This window comes from Zingiber officinale, chromosome 3B (genome assembly GCF_018446385.1).
Source record: "Zingiber officinale cultivar Zhangliang chromosome 3B, Zo_v1.1, whole genome shotgun sequence".
Classification (NCBI taxonomy): Eukaryota; Viridiplantae; Streptophyta; class Magnoliopsida; order Zingiberales; family Zingiberaceae; genus Zingiber; species Zingiber officinale.
Window position 1 is genome coordinate 3867414 of NC_055991.1, and position 22467 is coordinate 3889880.

Here is a 22467-nt window from a genome sequence, read left to right on the forward strand (position 1 = left end):
ATTAAAAACATAAGTGCAACCAAGGGATACTGAGTTTCTGGGCCACTCATCACGAGTACTTCCTAATTTATCCTGATGAATGATAAAAAAAAATTTTATAAGCCCAGATCGATCAGAAAAGACTAGCTGAGTTTATTATTTTATAATAACATTGAAATAAGCAGTATCCTCGAAATAAAAATATCTGATAGAGAAAAAGAGGCCATTTTTGATGATTTACATAATTTGGGGCACTCCTTTAATTTTTGCGCATTCACCTTTATCACAAGAAACCAGGAAACCAAATTTTCAATAACAGCAACAAAATCTACCTCACATTTTCTCAGATACCGTGCAATCTTAACAAGCTTAGTTATTCAGAACTTCACCAGTTCAGATTTAGATTTCTGAACAATGCTTTATTTGATAAAGTTAACTAAAAGAGAAGGTTACTCCTTCAGTCCTCCAATTCGATGATCTTCACCACCGAATCATCACCTACTTTCTGGCAGACGACGACTCGGTCATGAGACTTGATCAAACCAGAAGCCTTTCCATGATCAAGAGCAACCTTCAGAACTGACTCGTTGGTCGCACTAGTTGACTCAGCCTGCAGTCGGAGACAATTCATTGCTTAGTATCAAACTATGGGCAAGACCATTTTATGCTTACTTGAACAAGAAGAAGGTCAACGACAAAAAAGTACCAAGGTTTGAATTTACAGAACAGAAACCACAAGAACAGAATTTAAAGAACATTAATTAAATTTAATATCAAATTAAATCACCAAAATCCCTAATTCTCTTCCCAAGTTCCCCCATGTCTCTATGTCACCGGATTCCACTGGTTTGAGGCTCCATAGAATGTGTAGAGTTCCACCATCCTCTAATCCTAAGGTGAAGTGATTTCCTTCACTGGTTCAATTGTCATTGAAAGAGTCACATGTAGGTCAAGGAGATATCAGTGAGGTCATGGCAATTACGCTACTGAACAAGGAAAACATAAATGATCTTATTGTGAAAAACTTTGACACGTCAGTGTCAGCTACGGTCTCCATGGCTATTCATTGATCATCCTTTCCAAAGAACTCATGTGGCTCAATCAGAACCTACTTCCCAAGAGAGTCCATCATCCAATATTACAATGTCCAACAAGAGCATTCACATTTCGTCCGGCTCCAAGTTGCAACCAATGCCTCATTTCAGTCAGTTACCTCTTTGGTAGATACATCTACTACTTGTTTATTGATGATCTGGATTCTAGAATCAAAAACCTCTTAGCACATTTCAACCAACACTTGTTTATCATCTATCATGCCACCACCAATGTACTCTATCAACATCACAATTGCAAATAGGTCAGACTCATAGATTAAGGGCACTGGAAATTTCTCTTTCACCTTTGTAGTATTTATCTTATATGTTTTCTATCGCTAAATTTCCACTAAGTTTATTATCTATTAGTACACTCATAAAATGCTTGACTTGTTCTATGACATAAGATGCAACTTTCATTTTCATCCAAGATGTGAGGATATGTAAAGTGATTAACGTATGACATAAGTTTTGCAGACTGTGCCAACTGAATGTGCCTTCATCATCCTCTATTTTTCTAGAGTCTCCATCACTTCATTAGATATATATTTGTCTTGGTTATCCTAGTTTCCAACATTAAAAAAACTGAACGATCTGATCCAAATGTATTGTTCCACTAGATTACGAAAAGTTTACATTAACTGACACAAGCAATCCTCTTGTATAGTTTGTGCTGATCATTGTCGATAAGTCTCATATCATGTCACTAGTTGACATACCATGGCACGCTAAGGCATGCAACAAGATGAATTCAAGCAATACTAGTTAACTTCTATAATTTATTCCTCTTAACTATTACTTAATCACTATAATTTTATGTTTTGTATATAGCAAGTGGCAGAAGAATGCATGTGTAACTTATATTAATTTATCCCAACATGCATTGAAGTAAATAAAAATAAGTAGAATTATTTTTAATTCAATTGCTAATATATATAGGTTGACTATTATAACAAAATTTAAACTAATTCATTATGGAAATCTTATCAAAATTCATCTTGGTGTAAAGCACATGATAAAATGGGATGAATATTATAAAAAAATTTAATCCAATTGACTAATTAATTATAAATTATGCTAAAAAATATTAAAGTAATAAATCATCTGAATTTATGTCATCTTCTTCAATGCATGTCAAAGTTTGCTAAGTGTAAGCATAACACGGTACTTAAGTACCATTTCGGGTATAAAATGACTTTAATATTTTCCCCAAAGTTTTGTTTTGTTTTTTTTCTTATTCATCTATTTTCTCCCATCACCTCCAATACTTTACTGATGTCATATGTCAGCAATCCAAGCTGGTATTGTAACCGTCTCGTTCTGGTCAACCACCAAAACTTGACTCAAATAAAATTTTAATCCTTGGTGTGCTTATCAATCACAATGATAATTTTGTTTGAAGAGTAATCTACCCATGCTTTCATAGCAATTAGCAACAAAGTGTAGCAATTCAAGTGAGGGATGCAAGCTCTCCCTATCTCTCTCTCTCCCTTTGCTACCATTCAAGCTGGGATGATTAAGAAATTGCTTAGATCAACCTAGATTTCTAAAATCACTCTAGGCTGATGTAACCAATTTCATCTTTTTTTCATTCTCAATTTGATTGGATTTGATACGATTTTAAACATGTATAGTATGTTGTATCTAATTACTAGATAATTTCAACAAATCTCTAGTTCTTTAAGCTTGTGTCAACCTCTGTAATATGCACAATTCCATATAAAATACTGAATTAGCCTTCACCAATATCAATTCAAGTTAGGTGATAACCATGTACTTTGCATATATACTAGTATATTTAAGAGCGGATGGATCCAAAAGATGTTGACTAGTGTTGGCTGCTGCTGAGAGACAAGACACATAGGAAAAAAAGAGAATAGCATATTAGTATTTTGTTTGATATAAAAAGTGTTCTTGAACAGTCATAAACCTCTTATAAAGATTTTAGAATCCAATAAAATTAATCTTGTCTATTTATGATCTGGACAGACAAAACAATGAATAGAACAAATAGTACATTCAATAACAGAAACACTTACAGGATGGCGAGGGTCAGCAAGCATGGGGAAGAGGCCTCTAACTACGAGTGACTGTCTTGCCTGCCAATAATGTTTACTTTAATTAGCATAACTCATTTTTTGCATTACCAATAGTTAATGGACTGTACTAATGACTGACAAAAGTGATGAGTAATGGGAATAATTCCAAGAAAAAATATACTAATGATTACTGAAATGAAATGCAAATCTTAGCTATAGTCGCCGGAAACAATAAAACAGAATGAAACAAGATACTAATATTCACTAGAGCATATAAGATGATTAGCTGACCACTTACTTCAAAAGCACCACTGAAACTCCAGCGAAGTTGGTTTGTCTTGAGTCGAGGAACGACCACAGATAATACAGGCATTGTGGGCCTATACTTAGCAATCAACCTAAACAAACAATGAAAGGAACCACATGGATGTCAGGAATTTTCACAATGCACAGGTAAACACTACAATGATAAGTATTTTAAAGAATTTTACTAAATTAGCACCTTGCAGCTCTTCCAGATGAAGTGAAACAAACAATCACAGAAGCTTTAACTTTGATAGCAGCACGCACCTAAAGTTGATCAATACCAAACACTTTTATAATCCACTTTGTTCCAAATTTAGGACGAGTTCATTACTTTTATTAAAATCTAGATTTTTCCCTATTGATTATGAATATCCTCTTTACAATTAATTAAAATTGTTGTATTTGCTCCGGGCAATGGTGCAGCGGCAATGCGCCTTTTCAGTTTTCAGGCATCTAAGGATCAGATCCAGTCTCAGCGAATTAACAAATGAATTTCCCTTAATGGACGGTTGACCAAAGAACACTGGCTGATAGGCCGCTCGTTGTGAACGTTTTCCGATTTAGCCAGTGGAAAACTTCCGTGGGGCTCGCCAGTCACCCCCAGGATTAGTCGGTGTAAGCTAGATACCTGATGCCAACTAAAACAAAAATTGTTGTATTTGACGAAGACTTGTGTTGTTTAGGCTAGTTTGAGCATTGTTTGGGATGTCAAATTGAGTAAGAAACTCCTAGAAATAAGGATGTAATCGTAGGATGGGAAGAGATTGAGTTGGATTTGATTTGGGTTTTGAATTGAAATTGGTTGGACCATTATTGGGCTGAGTTCAGTTTAAGTTCAAGGAGTTTGAATTCGATTTGGTAGTAAAGGGATCAGGTTTAGTTGTTTGGGAGAGGATAACTTGTAGGAAAAAGGAATCACAACTGCCATCCCTATCCATCTGCGCGAGAGATTGACTTGTTTTAGAAAAGGTGATGATCTCCTTATTTCCTACTCTCAAAATCCCAAAACTTGTTATCCAACTTACAAATCCTCGTCTCCATCAAATTCCCTGCTCTAAACGCTCCCACCTGCTACAATTTATGTGCCAACTACAGCAGCAAGGAATGCTGCAAGAAGATTGTTGTCCTCTTTTTTCCAACGCCCAAAAAATTGAGTTAAGACCTTTTCAAATCATCTCAACCCTCCGGTGTGTAGCAATGACTTGTTTTTCTTTGATTTAGAATAGATTTAGGTCTCCTTAAAATTTTGCCCACTGCTTAGGATAGCCCCTTTGTTGTAGGTTTCCGAACCATTGGCTAGGGAAAAGATTGAGAATCAAACTTATTGTTTCCTTGTTATCTTTAATGAATTTAATTGCTGGGATTTCTGTATAAATTGCATAAAACCATGGGTTAGAAAGTAGATGACTTCTATTAAGTTAGTTTGATAAAAAGGAGAGTTTCCCAACTATCAAGAGCATTTTTCACGCCAGTGAATTGATACTAGGGTCATTTTTAAGGTTGGTGATTTAGTGCTTATTTCTTTTCTCTGCGAATAAGCATAAAAATTTTGATATCTTTATTGAATATGTAATTGATGTTCATTATTGTTAATTGGTGTTAAAATTATGATTGCTTAATCTTTAAGTGTTGAAAATAAAGAGAAAATCTTTGGAACATCTAACCATCCAACCTAAAGCTAAATTTGGATCAAAGAGAGGTTTAATATGGTGAAATAAGGATAACAAGTGCAAGATTTCATGATTCCTTTGCTTGTTGAAACTACATACTCTTGGTAGTAGAACATCCTTTTAATACCAAAATGTTGTTCTATACCCAAATGACTAAACTTGAGAGGAGAACATCCTTTTAATACATAGACAAAATAGATTACCACACTTGTTTGTATGAGATCAACATCCTAACTTAAACACTCCCTTATGCCCATCATTACTCAAAGGTAATAGTCCTAGTTCTGTAGTTATCAAAACATATTGAGTTGGGTGGAGTTCGTTCCATCTCAAAATGACTAGTCACATAAGAGTGACATCCTTTTATGGTCTGGAGCATCCAAGCTTCAATAAAAATGATGGATGATTGGTTATTATAATATAGTTACTAGGTTAAATCATAATGTTATGATAATTTATATTAATTTTTATTTAGCATTTATCTATGTATGTTCTTCATTATACCAGCTAAGAATATTTGTTCTCACCCTCATTTTGTAAGCCTGTAGACTCATAGGTATAGCAGACTTGGAGATTGCATCATATTAGTTTATTTAGGTGTTGCTGAGAAATTTTTATTATAGAATTATGTAATTGCCTTTCTAAGTTGAATTTTTAGTTACTGTGTGGTATTGTGCCTGGTTGTGATGCCTAGTTGTTTTTAGGGATAAATTGTTGAGACAATAGGGGTGTTGTTCCCTCCTTGAAAAAGGAAGGGATCCTCGGATCATAACATTTATTGCTTTATCAAATTGGATTGGGCAAACGAAACTAAGATCATACAGCTGATGAAGCAATAGACTCCAAGTGGCTCATTGGTTCCCCAACATAAGTCACGGTCTTCTTGAAGTACAAATCCTGGTTGAAAACTTTCTCTGCCTGCAAAAGTTATTTCTATGGTTAGAGCAATATAAAAGTAAGAGAAGAGGAAAGGACATTTAGGAAAGGATGAGAATCAATATACAGAAAACCACATGTTTGCTATATATGAAGGATACAACAGAATCCAAGTTACCTGCTACTAAGATAACCTGATATTAAAATAATTGTCCTCATTGCCCTACCCCCGATTATCCTCTCTGTTGAGATTTAGCACTCAACCTCAACAATGTCTTATAAATTTCTACACAATCAGCTAACATGAAACTCCACTTTTCTGACTGTAACAAAGCACACACAGCAGAATCCTCCAGACTCATGATTACCAGAATCCTCAAGCTTCATGAACACCATAACTTAGCATTAAGTTTTATGTCATCTCAACAGAATAATGTTATTCATCCAGCTATCCCTTGTGCCATGAGCATCCAAAACATTATCTTCCCATTGGCAAAATTTGAATAAACAAGCTTTCCATAATGAAATATATAAAAGTCACTCTGCATTAGTGGCAAGAGTTGAATATGTTGCCCATTTCCTGGTCAAGAAAATCTATTCAAGTGAAAAAAAAAACATAAAATTTTCTAGTGTACATGTCAATATGGAAGTTTCAAATAATTTGCATATGTAACCGCTGTAGAAGTAGGTAAAGAAAGCATAAGAAAAAAGTTCACATGGAAAACATCTCAAGACATTCAATCTTTTCCATGCATTTTATTATGAATACAAGGTACAGAAAGCTCACCTCATAACAAATTCTACCCACAGTGGAAATGGTCTCAACAGGATACAATCCTCGAAGAGTTTCAGCACCCAAAAGGATTGCATCACTTCCTGGGAAAAGTAGACAGTTGAAAGTTTAACAAAATAAAATAAGACACTGATGTATGCAGCATATAACAACAATAACACTTGTCCCATTGGAGTTGGACTATTTGAGATTGGCAAATGGATAAAAAAAGGACAGTTCGGTGCACGAAGCTCCCGTCATGCGGGGTCCCGGGGAAAGATCCATTGTACGCAGCCTTACCCTGAGGCTGTTTCCAGGATTCGAACCCGTGATCTTTTGGTCACATTGCAACAACTTTACCGTTGCGCCAAGGCTCCCCTTCCGATTGGCAAATGGATCAAATACATTAATCATGATATGTGAAATTGGAGATGTTAAAGATAGCAATATTGACTTTAAACAAGTTTCTCCATAGAAACAGAAAATACCATCGAGTATTGCATTGGCCACATCAGTTGCTTCAGCTCGTGTAGGTCTCAGATTGTCAGTCATGCTATCAACCACACGTGTGATGACTGCTGGTTTTCCAGCCATGTTACACTTATATACAGCAGCCTTTTGGAACAAAAATACCTATAGACAAAATTATGTGACTAAGTGATAAGTTATCAATCACATTAGCTGCAGCAGGAAAAAAAATCAAGTTAGAAAATCCTTGAAAGAAGAAAGGAAAATTTTTAACAAATAACTCATCAATTGAACTCAGGCTTGGAAAATAGATATATGTTTACTATGCTTTAAAATGAGCATTTATTTGCATCTTGTTTTATGCCAATGAGTATTTCAGCTGCATGGTTGTTATGTCTTCATCAAAAAAGAGAGGAAATAAAGTAATACTGGCCTTCTCAGGTGGGAGATCTATTCCAAGATTCCCACGAGAAAGAATAATTCCATCTGCTTCTTGCAGAATCTCATCAAAATGTGTAAGTCCCTGAAAAAAATTGAGCAGTGGAAACCATGACTATAAAGATCTAAAACAGATGTTTTCTATAGTCAATTCACATTTCAGCAAACCTCTATGCTCTCAATTTTTGCAAATATCTGAGTTTGGTAAAGATCACCTAATTTTGACAGGAAATTCCGGGCCTGCATGCAGTGGGAGCATAAGAAGTCATCTTTTGAACAATACTTAACAAACATACCTACCTTGTGAAATAACTATTGAAAGGACAAAGACAAGACAAGATACTTGTCAGACAGTTAAGCAGAACTAATGAGTATACATAAAATAGCATACTTGTCGGACATCTTCCACATGCCTTGTATAAGACAATGATAGGAAATCAATTTTGTTTTGCACACCCCATGTACTTATAACCTGAAATGTAGATAACAACAAGATTTTAGTCAAATAAGTTTGAGACTTTTTTGAGGTAATACAGAAACAAAATCCAGTATCAACAAGACAAAATTGATAACTAAAATAAAAAAATTGGGATTGTAAGAGGGACTAGGAAAAATATGAAACGAAGGCTCAATGTGGTGTGGTTGTTGACAATAGAAAATGCATCATAAGGAATTCAAAATGATTATAAGATTTTATGAAAACAACAAAAATAATTGTAAAGACTGTCTCAACTGAAGGAGTGCAGCTAGTGATGATGTAATCTACAGAAAATTAGAAATGAGGATATTATGCAGCCAAAACAAATGATAGCAAATGATAAGACAGCTATGAACTGTAGATTCCATTTAAGTATCATGAAAAACACATACCAATAGGGGAAAATATCAATAATAGCAACATTAGTTATATAGCAGAAGAAGTTTTTCTTGAAATCATAGTCTCAACAGCCATTTCCCCCATGGGAGCATATTCTCTCTTCTATAGATGCATCTTTTGTGGGAAAGATTCACTACTACTGCATATATAGTGAATCTATGATGCACGCTAAAGTTTATGAAGGAGAAACAACATGGTCAAGGGTTCTTAAAATCACATATTTAAGTTAACCATTAAGCTTAAAGAAAAGTTTTGATTGGTGTTACATCATGCAAAGTGTTGCTTACATTTTTGTCAGATTCAGTAAGTGTTGGCAAGTCAATTCGGATTTGGGATACATGGAGAGTGAACAATGACCCAGACAGAGTAGCAGAGTTCTTTATTATGCAGACTACATCTTCCCCTTTCAACTCAGCAACCTGCATTGATAAATTGTTACAGAAAAAGCTTGGCAATGCCTTGATAACTCAAAAAAGATTAATAATACAGTAAATTCTTACAGCTAGTTTTCTTTCAACATTCAAGATAAATTGTTTTAGGAAAAGTTAGTTTTTGAGTCACTCGCAAAAACCATACCTCTAACCAAACAGAAGTAGTTTCACTCCCAGTAAACAAGTATTGGCCAATAAATATTGTGTCTCCTAGCTTCACAGCCTGCAAATGCAAAAGAAGAATAAACTCAGTTCTAGATATTATAAAGTAATTCTATCTGCAACACCAGAATAGAAAATAGTTACATACAGCCCTTTGTTGGGTTTGAGGCTGCACCGGCTCTATTTAAACACTACCAAGAAACTGCTAATATGATCAAATATGGAAGCGAGCCATAAGAAAGCTACAGTTCAAATATTTTTTGGTCTAAAACCAGCTTGAATACCACGATGAAGCTAACAATAACCTCCTCAAAAAGAAGAAGATGGTGGCCAATACACAACAACATGAGTAAGAGAGAGATATAACATAACATCCACAAAAAAAAAATGCTTATGATATGAGAGCAAGTATAAAAAAAAGAAGGCAAACCACTTCCTACACAATGTACAAAAAAACTCTCAATCGTCCCACACTCCACTCTCAATATCAATGGAGAAATACAACCCAGATTATCTCCATGAGTCCTGAGATTTTAAAACCTCTCCTTAATGAAAAACCTCCCTAACAAGATTTTTGGTCAACAATAGGTGATGCATGATTAAGGTTTTACAACACAATGCATTAGACCCAGGTGAGATACCCTTTAAATGAGGTGTTGGGATCAAATCTCAGTGGAAGTCATCAAGAAACAAACCAGGGGAATCTGATTGTTGGATGCAAAGTGGTGTATATTCTCATTAGAGACCTCTTGTGGATCTCACATTGGGGCACAGGTGTGAAGGTCTGAACCAAGTACAAACAAAGTCCTAGCCATCAAAAGAACAGATAAAAAAAATATAACCCAACATTGTACAAATACCATTGGAATTCCTCAAACAATGCTCCCACCAAGAAATAAATGAAGTCACCTCAACTTTCTAGGTGTATGTTTACTAGCCTGAAACAGTCATGTTTTAGGTTGCAAAATAGTGAGAGAAGCAAAAGGGTAGAAGATTGATCAAGAAATAACATATTCGCATAGACAAGTATGCTTTTTTTATAAGGATAGATAAAAGAAGATAATGCTTGCCTTTGATAGATTTGTGAAGTTTATAGGCAACAACTCAGAAGTAGCTTCCTTCTCCTGATCTGGTGTCAAAACAACATACGCATTCGCTTCAAGGGAAATGGCCTTCTCACTTTTGTTGACAACCTGCAACTCTGGACCCACTGTATCTAACATGACCTGGAACAAGACAATTTTATGTTATTAAAGTCCAATCAACAAAAAAGAAACTTAGAACTAGAAAATGGTCACTAGAACCCTGATTTTGTGGATAACGTTGCCATGAGAAAAAGTGAAAAGGAGAATAAATGCCAGGTAGAAACATAAATGGAACCATTATGAGAGTTATTTGTGTCCATGGTAGATGAACGCAAGTGCGCACTCACAAGTTGAACATAAGTTAAGCTCAAACTCCAAGCAAAAGCAGTAGCGGAGAGATTTGATAGCAAGCAAACGAGTGAAACTTAAATCGAGCTCGAACTCCATAGAATAGACGAGAAAATAAAGGAAGGAAGAATATTAAAATAAAACAATGGTAGCAAGCGAGATGAACAACAATTTGCAACCTGAGAAAGCAGTCAAACGAGCGAAATATGAATAAAACTCAAAACCATAGATCCAAGGAGAAAAACGAAAGAGAGAAAGAAAGAACATGAGTTAGCAATCAATGTTAGCGACAATTTCCAATTAAAAAAAAAGGTAAATTTTGCTGAAACTCGGTAAGACTGATGGGGGGACCAACGTATGAATATAGTAGGGAACTGTGATAGCACGACAAAGCCGAGCAACAAGAGAAAAGAACTTCGTCAACTTAAAGTGGCTGATAACCAAGACTACACTTACTGCGCACAACTTTTGGGTGCTCCTGATAGCTGCCTTGAGATTGTCGAGAGTCTCCTGGTGATAGCCAGCGTCTCCCCAAGAGAAGTCAAAGCGTGCCACTGCCACCACATAATACCCAGTAAATCTCCCATCATCCACGAAAGAAAGCACCAATGACAGCCCGCTGCAGTAAAACAAGGCGTACCGGACATGCCAGCCTTGAGGCAGGCGGCGATCACCTCCACCGACCTGGATTTGGGGCCGAGCGTGCCCACGATCTTGGTCATTGCCGGGAAGAAACTCTGCAAAACAGCAATGTGGCCCAGCAATCAGAAGATCCAAATCGTCTGCTTCTCAACCAAGATCCAGTAGAAGAAACATACCGGCTTTGATGGCTCGAGGATGGAGGCCATCCTGATGGGTTCCTCGAGGAGAAGGTGAGTGGAATGCATTCTGAGAGCTGCCGAGAACAAAAAAGTGAGCGAATTGGAGATGGAGGAGAGACCGCTCGGAGTGGAAGTGGAAGCGGAAGCAGATCGCTACAGCACTACTCTAGTCTACTCCCCCAATTGATGCTCCATCGTCCTTTTTTTCACGTTCTGTTATAATTGACCAGAGGCGGAAAGCGGTGGTTGGGTTGCCCGTGATACGGTCCGGTTTAACCAATCCCCAAAATGTGGGCCGTAGCCATACTAGGCCCAGCCCATACGAGGTCTCTTTTGCCATCCGTTTCAAAATCTACCGTGACATTTGGTATATGAGCATGAAAGTAGGGAATTGAATTTATTCTCAAATTTTATTTTTGGTTGATGGTAATATAATTAAGATTTTGGAATGGAATTTAAAAATTTTGTATTAATAAAAGTCATCACCTTTGGATTTTGATGTGAATCTGCACCTTTGGATTTTGATGAAAATGAGAATGGGAAATAAATTTTAAATTAAAATATTCTTAATATATTTGTTCAATTTTTATTTCATATCATTTTCTATCTTCTTATTCTCTTTTCTCATTATCTCATCATACTTTCTTTCATCATATTTTTCTCTTCTCATTTTCTCTCATCACATCTTCTCTATCATTTTCTTTCTTATCACGTATTCTTTCTCATCACACACATCCTCTACTCATTTTTTCTTATCTAGGGGTGATCATGAATCGAGTTGGTTCGGTTATTGGAGTAAAAAACTATCCGACCCTACTAGATTAGATAATGCAATATCAAGACCTACATCGGGCCTTATATCCAACAATTCTTATATGTATCAGATATCTGATGGATTGTCAGTTATTTGGATATATAACCTTATATCCAATGAAATATAAAATATAAATACAACAAAAAAATAAAATATTTTAAAATGATAATAGACATTACTCATTACACGTATAGCAGCTAATCGACAATAGCTGCTACAACGTGTAGCAGCTTATCGACAATAACTACTATAATGTGTAACAACTTATCGATAGTAGTTGTTATAAGTACGGATGATCACATATCAGGTTAGTTCGATTATTGGGGTAAAAAACTATCCGACCTTACTAGATCGGATAATGTAATATCAGGACCTTATATTCGACGAATTTTTTTCTGTTCGGTTTGGATCGGTATTAGCGGATTAATCGATTTACACTCACACACTCTCTCTCCCCCGTCACACTCTTTTTAGTACTCATTTTCTCTCATTACACTTTTCTTTTCCTCATTCTCTCTTATCACACTCTTTCTTTACTCATTTTTTCATTTTCTCTTATCGTACTTTCTTTCTCATCATATTTTTCTCTCACATTCAATTTTTTCTCTCTCCTCATTTTAACTTATAAAATAAACAATATTTAACTAATTAAATATTATTTTTAAAAATAATATTTCATACTGATATCTATAACTCTTATTTTTATTCTGATCTGTAAGCAAGAACCGAACACCATCTTCGAATCTCTTTCCTCTCTCTGTTAGATTTTGCCATCCGTCTCCAAATCTCTTTCCTCTCTTCGTTAGATTTTGCCATCCGTTTCAAAATCCTCTGTGACCGACTGTAAAGCAAATGCTTCTGCCACATACGTCAAATTGCAGCACAGAGTCGAGTTGATGCCGATGCACGCAAGCCAGCCGTTCAAAGTGATGAGCTTCTCTCATTGACATGACGAGGAGAATAAAGATAGAGACGATCAGGATCACTGCTTTTCCCTCTTCGATCGACTTTTGTAAAGTATCTCACTTTACGTAGACAACTACTACAAGCTAAACCTGCATATCTTCTCTCTCTTTCATATCTAATTATCAGAATTAATTCTCGCTCCACCATGGACGAGGCCTATAAATACGATGTATCTTGCTCCACCATGGATCAAGCCATCCAAATCCTCAATTAATTAAGAAGATGTCTTGCTGTGGCGGAAACTGTGGCTGCGGCTCCAGCTGCAAGTGCGGCAATGGCTGCGGAGGGTACGGCGATCATACACGATCTAGCTAGCTGTTCCTTGCACTGCTCTCTTTAATTTAATGGGTTTGACTAATTATTCTACAGGAGAAAGATGGGCCTGGACATGGCCGGGGAGACCACAGCCATGGTCGACTTTGGTGCTGGCAGCCACGAAGGGTCTGGCCTCTAGCTAGATCTCTTATATATCTAAGTAATTGCCTTTACTTTAAAGTTTAAATGCATGGTTTGATAATTTCTTGTGGATGCATGTACATATGCAGGGGCAGTGAGGGGTTCGAAATGATCTCCGGCTCGTCTGAAGGTGGAAGCTGCGACTGCACCAAATGCAAGTGCGGGAGCAGCTGCAGCTGTGCTTGTTGCAGCTGCAACTAAATTAGGCAACACTTCTCGATGCACGCTCATGCTCTCTCTCTCTATCTTTCATTCATTAACTATATATCAAATGAGATGGACGACTGAGAGAGCATGAAAATAATTAAATAAAATTACAACGAGGACGTGTATCGATCATTATCTTATAATTAATATTGTTAATCCTGCGTGGTAATTATCATTTATCATGAGTGCGTGTGACTTTGCTTAACTAATATTTGCTTACTTTATTGAACAACATCAGTATAGTAGTGTTGGATTTCAAAAAATAATAATTGTAGTGTTGGTTCTTAAAAATTAACACTACTTTGATAGTGTATATATAAATTCTAAAATCAATATTAGAATAGTGTTGTTATTTGAATGCAACACTATAATAATTGAATAATAATAATAAAATGAAAAACAAATGTGTATTTTGAGAAATCTAAAAATTCAACACGTCTTTTATAATTTCACAAGGTTAAGTATAACTTGTGGTCGTATATGAAAAGATGGTATAAGAATTTTTTTTTTTTTGGCTCAACTAATATTTGCTTATTTATGCATGTAGGGAGATATGGGGAAAAAAATAAAAAAGATTAAATATATAATATATATATAAACTAGTAGACCCAGGGCTGTCTCATAAGGTTCCATGAGGCACTAGGTAAAATAAAAAATAAAAAAATTAGGTTTTTAATATTTTTTTTAAAAAAAAATCTCTTATTTTTTTTCATTCGAACTTGGGACCGACAATAGTAAATTTAAAATTTTTTAAAAAATAAAATATTAATTTAAAATAATTTTTTATGTAAAATAAATTCTTCTATTTTTCTTTTTTTCATACGTTCCATATATCCAGAATCATATTATTTTCATAGACATATTTATATTAAAATAATAATAAAAAAGAAAATATAAATCCCTAATATTTTATCAAAATTAAATTACTTAAAATTAAATGAACAATAAAACTTGATTTACACCATGTAATTTTAATTTGATGATATTTCAAATTAATTGCTGAGTATTACCTACAAATATAATAAAAAAATATAAAATATAAAATATGATTTGAATCCATTAATTTAAGTAGTTTATATTTTATAATAAACTGTACTTAACAAATATATAATAAATCAGATATCTTACTTAAAGATTATTAAAAATATATGATTTTTTAAGTGCATATATGTAATTTGTTTGCATTGAGAGAGGAAAAATGAGAAAAAAATTTTATATATAATTGCTAATAATATATTTTTCCAACAATATTTGAGTCTATTTCATCCATAATTTATTATTTATACAGAACAATAAAGAACATTTCAAAAATTAAGAAAAGATTGAAAAAAATATTATCCGACGATTGAGGAATGCTAAGGGTGTCTTGGCGTATTTTGAGACTGAAAGAATCACTGATGAGACAATGAGGGACAAAACAATACAGATTATAAAAGATCAAAGATGAGACCAAATCAAATTATGTAGTGGTAGTTTTATATAAGATTCTAAGAGAATATAATGATTATAATTAATATATAATTAGTTGAAGTTTCTTTTCCGTCGGAATAAATGGTTGTACAGTGTGCACTACTATGCACGGAAATCGAAGTGAGTTCATGGAATAAATGGCTACAGAGTGTGCACCACTATGCACAGAAATCGAAGCGTATTCTTGAACTCGAAGCGTCAATATTGAATAGGGTTCTAATTAAAATTAACTGTCAATTATTAAATATATTTTAAATTTTTTAATACTAATGGGCCCCAATAAAATGGGGGCCCTAGGCATAGGCCTTATTGGCCTATGCCTTCAACCGGGCCTGAGTAGACCAATGGATAGGCGAACATAACTTTTAAATTTTCCAAAATGAACATTTTATTTCCCATTTTATTCATTCCATCAACCACTAACAATATTAATGTAGTGCTGGATTTTAAAAAGCAACCCATTGTAAGACCATCCACATAAGTATTCTCATCCAAAATCTAAAATTTAGGATAAAAGAACTACTTTATTAAATTTAGGTATCCATTTTTCACTATATAATATATCAGCTTTCCTATAATTTATCATATATTTATTTATTATTATTTTTTCTCTTTCTTTCGTATTTTTTTATTATTAGATGGAGGAAAGAGATGAAGGAGAGAGAAATTTTTTATTATTAGAGAAAGAAGAGAGAAATTTTTTATTGTTAGATGGAGGAGAGAGAAATAATATTTTAATGTTTAGGGAATGAAATCCATTCCCTAAATTTAAAAAATTACTATTCATAAAATGTATATTTAGGGAATGAGTAGGGTAATGCGGATGTTTTTTTAATGCAAAATATAAAATTTAAAGTAAAAATTTAATTTAGGATAACTGAAGTGAATACTCTAATGCTAATTTTAAAAAATTAACATCACAATAGTATTGATCCTGTCCGAACGCTGAATCAACTGACGCTGGGCACGTGGCGCTCTCCAAACTGCTGACGTAGATCCTCGACCGGTCGTACAAACCTCCGGCGAACCTGCAGGGAAGTCGGGCCGGGAAGTGGTTCCCGACGGCGACCCTCCGACGCTCAAGTCATGCAAGTAGACAGCAGAGAAATGGCTCCGAATATCCAAGAAGGCGTACCTCCGATGAAGTGTGAGGCTCCTTATATAGAGCGGGGAAGGAGCTCATGCACATATACCGAGGCGAATACGTGTCCCCAGCCCATACCTCAGTAAGGGCTTGTCAGAAAGCTTGCCTGACACCATACTGCTATAGTCCAAGCACGTCTTCGATGGGACAGCGGAACTCCTTGTAGTAAGATTTGGAGTATGACTTGGTCATAGAGCATGTCTGCTGTCAGAAGATGTTCCTTGTCCTTTTCTCCTTACTCCATGTTGGGCGTCCGGCCGGCAAGCACTCACCTCACGTCCAGCCGGTCATACATAGTGGTCTACTTTGGGAGATTCTCTGTAACGTGCTCTATGGAGACTGTCCGCAGTATGCCACCTTATGTCTTCGGCCGAGCGTGCCATCCGCTCGGCCCTTCGACCCTGTTCAACGAGCGCCGGAACCCCGACTCCCGCCGGGGCGCCTTTTTCCATCAGTTAGACACCGATCGGCCGGCCGGGTGGTCAGCCCCCTTTTCCGGTCGGCCGATCCATCCCACCTTTTCTCGGTCGTCAGGTCGGTCCATTCTTATCCGATCGACCACCTGACCCTCAGACTTTCACGTGGCGTTGACTCTCAGAAAAGGGGGTCCCCTATTCTTATCGCCGGATCACTTGCCTCCCCTTCAAGTCTAGTCGAAGGAGGCGCTTAGCCCGACTGACTGGACGATTGTTTAACCGAACGACATCCTTCAGCTATCATCCGCTCGGAATCAAAGGGGGTAGCCAAAACTAGAGCCGTCAATTTGGGTTGGGCCCGTCGGGTTGGCCCGTCCCGCCAAACAATTTAAGCGGGTTGGGTTAGAATGTTATCAACCCAAGTCCGCCGTGGGCTGACCCGCCTAGGCCCGCGACCCGCATGGGTCGACCCGCTCGGGCTTGGGTTGGCCCGCGGGTTGAAAAACATATGTAAGCTAAGTTTTAAGTCAATTTATTATCTTTCTTTGTTATAATTTTGAAATAAAAATAGTACTTTTCATCCAACATAAATACTCGTTTGTGTTCATTTATATTTAAAATACATGTTTATGTATACATTTAATTGTAGAAAACTTTTTCGAAGTAAAATGTTGAAGATATGAAATATTTTTTAATTTTTTTAAAAATTTTTGATGGGCCCGCGGGTTGGCCCGCCAAACCCGCAACCCGCCTTAGAATGGGTTGGGTTGAAAATTTCCCAACCCGTCAAGTTGGCGGGTTGGCCCACCCAGCCCCGCCAAATGGTTAGCCCGCCATGGGCCGACCCGCCCCGTCACGGGTTGGCCCGTCTGACAGCTCTAGCCAAAACGCCAGTCAACGGCCACATTCCTCAGCATCTCTTCGAAGTTTTCGTCAATCTCTATCATTAAGGTCGAGCATGCGCCCATTAAATGCGTTCCAGTGGCTAGCTGCCACGTGGCGATGCTGCCGTCATCGTACTGCGACAGCGTGGTGCTCTGAGGGGATCGAGGCGGTTCAAAATGAGCGGTGCGATGCGTGCTCCGATTCTCACGACCTGGATCCAACGGTGGAGGCCGCTCGAGCTCCACCCTATAAAAGCTTCGTTTTCTTTCCTTCACCTCACGTCTGCTGTCGCGTGCCTCCCAATTCCTCTTGCGTTCCAGACTTCCGGCGATCTTGCGCTTCTGTTTCCGGCGGTCTTCGGTGCTCTTCCCTCGATCCTCCTCTCTGTTGTAAGGTTCTGCTTCTTTCTCTTTGTTTCTGGCATTTCCGTTGCCTTTCTTTCCCAAGTTTTCGTTCTTGGGCTACTGTTTCTTTGCCATCTTCTTCCTTCTCTTTTGATTTCGTCCGTCCGGACCATGACCCAATCTTCGCAACCCGAAGACCAAGCCCTTGGCCCATGGTATACTACCATGGAGTCGCGATTTGATCGGCGTGACGCCGACCTTCTAATTAATACTTTTGAGATCCCCTCCAACCTTGAAATCATCTTACCCACAGATTCCGCTCGACCAAACAAACCGCCGCGCGGCGCGTTTTGTGTTTTCCGTGACCAGTTCACTGCCGGTTTGCGACTCCCCATTCATCCCTTCTTTGTAGAAGTTTACAACTTTTTCGGCATTCCGCTCGGCAGCCTGGTCCCCAATACTTTCCGCCTCTTATGCGGTGTAGTCGTCCTCTTCAAAATCCATAACATTCCCCTCCGACCGGAGGTCTTCTACTACTTCTATTACCCAAAACAATCTGAGCCGGGGACTTACATGTTCCAGGCTCGGCCTGGCTTGGTTTTCTTCAATAAACTTCCTTCTTCCAATAAGCATCGGAAAGAATTCTATTTTTATATTCGCCTTTCCGAGCGGGCTCCCTTCCGAGCCCAATGGCAGGTCGGAAATCCACTCTCCCCAGAACTCAAAAGATTCAAGACCCGACCGGATTATCTCCACGCCGCCAACATGCTATCCGGTCTGCGGCTTGATATCCACAAGTTCCTTCCAGAAGGGGTTATGTACATCTTCGGCTTGAGTCCGATCAGAGCCCCACTACCGAACGACTTCGGTAAGAATTTAACTTGGTAAATTCGCTTTAATTGCTAACTGATTTTCTCTGTTTTTTCCTTTGCAGCGAACACCGTTATGGAGTCAGTGATGGCTGGCATTCTGAAGAAAAAGGCGGCGACGCTCGAAGCCGCGGCTACAAAGGAGATGGAAGCGCTCGGCATTCAGGCGGTCGGATCGCATGAAGGGGAGAGCGGGACCCATACTGGGGATTCGGCTGCTCAAGCTTCTCTTCCAGAGCAAGTGACTGGCGCAACTGCTAGTCGGGAGCCTTCCGCTCGGGAAGAGGGCTCGGCCCAACAGGAAGAGCGACCCCTCCGACAAAAAAGACGCCGGGAGGAAACGCCACTCCGCTCGGCAGCTTCAGCTATACATCCATCCGAGCGGGTTACCGCCGCTTCTCGAGGTAAAGCTCCAGAGATTGAGGCGATTTCGTCCGATCGGACTCCCTCCCGACTTGACGCGTCCGCGGACCCTCTTGAGGCAGTTCCCGTCAGCATCCTTCCGCCCGCTCCCCATCGGGTCCATCGTTCTACAATTTTGTCCCAATTTTCTGCGCCGGGTTCCGCTCCTTCTCCGGCTTCCGCCTAGACGACCCCCAGTCGGCGCCGCACCATCCGAGTCTCACTCCATCTCCCGACCGAAGAATTGTTGCTCGAGGCCGACCGACCCACAGCACCCGAGCACATGATCACGATGAAGGGACCCTTAGCTGAAATGTGGGCCGACGCTCGGGCGCATGTGGCACTGATTCCGCTCCGCAACTTGGCCGATAGCCACATGCAACAGGCCACCGGGGTAGGTGTATTTTCTCCCAACTCCTTCGCACATTCTTTCCGATCGGCTTCTAACAAATTTTCTTTTGTCAGAGATGGGTGGAGGAGATTGTCGTTTCCAATCGGCTTGCGATGGTGGACGAGGAGCTTAAAAGGCTACGGAGCTCGGGCGGCGCTCCTCCGCAAGGCCCTTCATATGCCGAGCTTCAGAAGGAGCTCAAAAAGACTAAGGATTTGCTGGCGCCCGAGCAGAAGAAGACGACCGATCAGGCCAATGCCTTGGCCGAGTCCGAGCGGCAAGTCAAGTCGCTCGACACAAAAATAACCCTGGCCACCACTCGAAAAAACACGGCCATCTCCGATCTAGAGAAAAAAAATGTCGAGGCTCGGGGATTGGAGCAGAAAGTCAAGGAGTTGATGGAGCAGCTTGATAAAGAGAAGGCGGGCCGCTCGGCCGACGCAATCAAGAATAGGGACGAGCTGAAGACTTTGCAAGAATCCCTTGCTGCCTCCCAAGCAGTCTTCACATAATATCAGGAGGCCGAACCGAGCCGGATCGCCACTTTGAGACAAAATTACATCCGCTCGCCTGAATTTTCGGAGAAGGTTTGCGAGCGGATGTATACTGCATTTGACCTTGCCATGACTGCCACAGTGACCTATCTGCAGTCCAAGGGGCACCTTCCTGAGTCCACCATCATCCCGGCCGCAGATCAAGTGGCGCTTCTTGATAACATCCCGAAGGATCTTTACGATTATTTAGAGTAGGAAGCTTAAATGTAGTCTAGCCGCTCGGCGATAAACTATCACCTTTTGTAATTCGGCCGTTCGACCTTAGTTTCTTTAATATAATCTCCTTTTGCTTGTTTTGCCCTTTTGCTTGTCAATATGTGTGTTGTCCGCTCGCCTCTTATCACACCCCTCGTATTCGAAAGGGATTTGGACGAAGTATTTTGAGTATGTATTCCGCTCGGACGAGTATATTCTGATTCGACAAGGGATTATTCAGTGATTCAAGTACCCTTGGGTACTGGGCCGAGCGGAACGCATAGTTGATCAAATGATATTAATAGCGGTTGCAAGTCCTTTTGATCGCCTTCTTCCGCTAGGAGGGTTTATAGACGCCGGCTCGTCTCTCGATTTTTAACGTCGGAGCTCGACGGTCTTCCGCTCGGAGGGTTTATAGACGCCGGCTCGTCTCGATTTTTAACGTCGGTGATCGACGGTCTTTCGCTCGGAGGGTTTATAGTCGCCGGCTCGACTCTCGATTTTTAACGTCGGAGCTCGACGGTCTTCCGCTCGGAGTGTTTATAGTCGCCGGCTCGACTCTCGATTTTTAACGTCGGAGCTCGACGGTCTTCCGCTCGGAGTGTTTATAGTCGCCGGCTCGACTCTCGATTTTTAACGTCGAAGCTCGACGGTCTTCCGCTCGGAGGGTTTATAGACGTCGGTCCGTCTCTCGATATTTAACGTCGGAGCTCGACGGTCTTCTGACCGAGGGGTTTATAGACGCCGGTCCGTCTCTCGATATTTAACGTCGGAGCTCGACGGTCTTCCGACCGGGGGGTTTATAGGCGCCGGTCCATCTCTCGATATTTAACGTCGGAGCTCGATGGTCTTCCGACCGGGGGGTTTATAGACGCCGGTCCGTCTCTCGATATTTAACGTCGAAGCTCGACGGTCTTCTGACAGGGGGGTTTATAGACGTCGGTCCGTCTCTCGATATTTAACGTCGGAGCTCGACGGTCTTCCGACCGGGTGGTTTATAGACGCCGGTCCGTCTCTCGATATTTAACGTCGGAGCTCGACAGTCTTTTAAGTGTAATTAGGACAATATCTACCTGGCCGAACGGCGCAGGAGTTTTGGCATCGAGTTTGGCTCGTACAATATACCTCCGGCCGAATGGTCCGGGGTCTTCGAATTCGCTGATGATGCCTTATACTTGCTCTAGTCTTCCGATCTTTTATTTATGCATTTCAAGTATACAGCTGAAAAAAGTATACAAAATGATTTACATTGGCGCACCTTTCACCCAGCTCGGTACGACTGGAGGTGGTTCGCTCGGCCATCCTCTTTCCCCTTGAATGTCGACCGGATCTTTATCTCGGCCCCATGTTGAGATATTCTCCGGTCGGAACTCTGATGCCGCTCGACCTCTTGACGTTGACGTCGCTTATTGCTTGGAACGCTCAGCTTGCGCATTCTGTTTCTGTTGCTCCACGAGCTTAGCTGCTCTTGCCTCAATTAGAGCGTCGGGCCCCTCCTGGGAGAGCATCACGGTGTGCGGTCGTCCAGCTTCGTCCATTGCTTCCGGTCGGATGCAGGTGCGTTCCCACAGACGGCGCCAAATTGATCCTGTCCAAACGCTGAATCAACGGACGCTAGGCACGTGACGCTCTCCAAACTGCTGACGTAGATCCCCGACCGGTCGTACGAACCTCCGGCGAACCATCAGGGAAGTCGGGCCGGGAAGTGGTTCCTGGCGACGACCCTCCGACGCTCAAGTCAGGCAAGTAGACAGTAGAGAAATGGCTCCGAATATCCAAGAAGGCGTACCTCCGATGAAGTGCGAGGCTCCTTATATAGAGCGGGGAAGGAGCTCATGCACACATACCTAGGCAAATATGTGTCCCCAGCCCATACCTCAGTAAGGGCTTGTCAGAAAGCTTGCCTGACACCATACTGCTACAGTCCAAGCACGTCTTTGATGGGATAGCGGAACTCCTTGTCGTAAGATTTGGAGTATGGCTTGGTC

At 39.7% G+C, this 22467-nt stretch overlaps 2 protein-coding genes across 2 annotated transcripts; one reads left to right on the forward strand and one right to left on the reverse strand.

The window, feature by feature from the left end:
• Positions 1-215: 215 nt before the first annotated feature.
• LOC122055547 (pyruvate kinase 1, cytosolic-like) lies at positions 216-11588 on the reverse strand. The gene is made up of 16 exons (XM_042617025.1): positions 11364-11588; positions 11186-11282; positions 11002-11099; positions 10183-10338; positions 9096-9173; positions 8807-8938; positions 8034-8114; positions 7811-7882; positions 7638-7727; positions 7225-7369; positions 6752-6840; positions 5911-6006; positions 3615-3682; positions 3411-3510; positions 3113-3172; positions 216-589 (listed from the first exon to the last, which is right to left on the reverse strand). The coding sequence occupies exons 1-16, from the start codon at positions 11430-11432 to the stop codon at positions 437-439; spliced, it is 1584 nt and encodes a 527-aa protein (XP_042472959.1). The 5' UTR covers positions 11433-11588; the 3' UTR covers positions 216-436.
• A 1706-nt stretch (positions 11589-13294) lies between these two features.
• LOC121968024 (metallothionein-like protein 2C) lies at positions 13295-13988 on the forward strand. The gene is made up of 3 exons (XM_042518546.1): positions 13295-13433; positions 13516-13587; positions 13692-13988. The coding sequence occupies exons 1-3, from the start codon at positions 13369-13371 to the stop codon at positions 13801-13803; spliced, it is 249 nt and encodes an 82-aa protein (XP_042374480.1). The 5' UTR covers positions 13295-13368; the 3' UTR covers positions 13804-13988.
• The last annotated feature ends 8479 nt before the right edge of the window (positions 13989-22467 follow it).

Excerpts from the sequence above, each read along its gene's own strand:
- LOC122055547 (XM_042617025.1), bottom strand. The coding sequence starts at position 11,432 with ATGCATTCCACTCACCTTCTCCTCGAGGAACCCATCAGGATGGCCTCC. Across the intron at positions 3,683-5,910 it reads AGTCTATTGCTTCATCAGCT|GTGCGTGCTGCTATCAAAGT; the intron begins GTATGATCTTAG and ends GATCAACTTTAG. Across the intron at positions 590-3,112 it reads TTGCTGACCCTCGCCATCCT|GCTGAGTCAACTAGTGCGAC; the intron begins GTAAGTGTTTCT and ends CTCCGACTGCAG.
- LOC121968024 (XM_042518546.1), top strand. The coding sequence starts at position 13,369 with ATGTCTTGCTGTGGCGGAAACTGTGGCTGCGGCTCCAGCTGCAAGTGC. Across the intron at positions 13,434-13,515 it reads TGCGGCAATGGCTGCGGAGG|GAGAAAGATGGGCCTGGACA; the intron begins GTACGGCGATCA and ends ATTATTCTACAG. Across the intron at positions 13,588-13,691 it reads GGTGCTGGCAGCCACGAAGG|GGGCAGTGAGGGGTTCGAAA; the intron begins GTCTGGCCTCTA and ends GTACATATGCAG.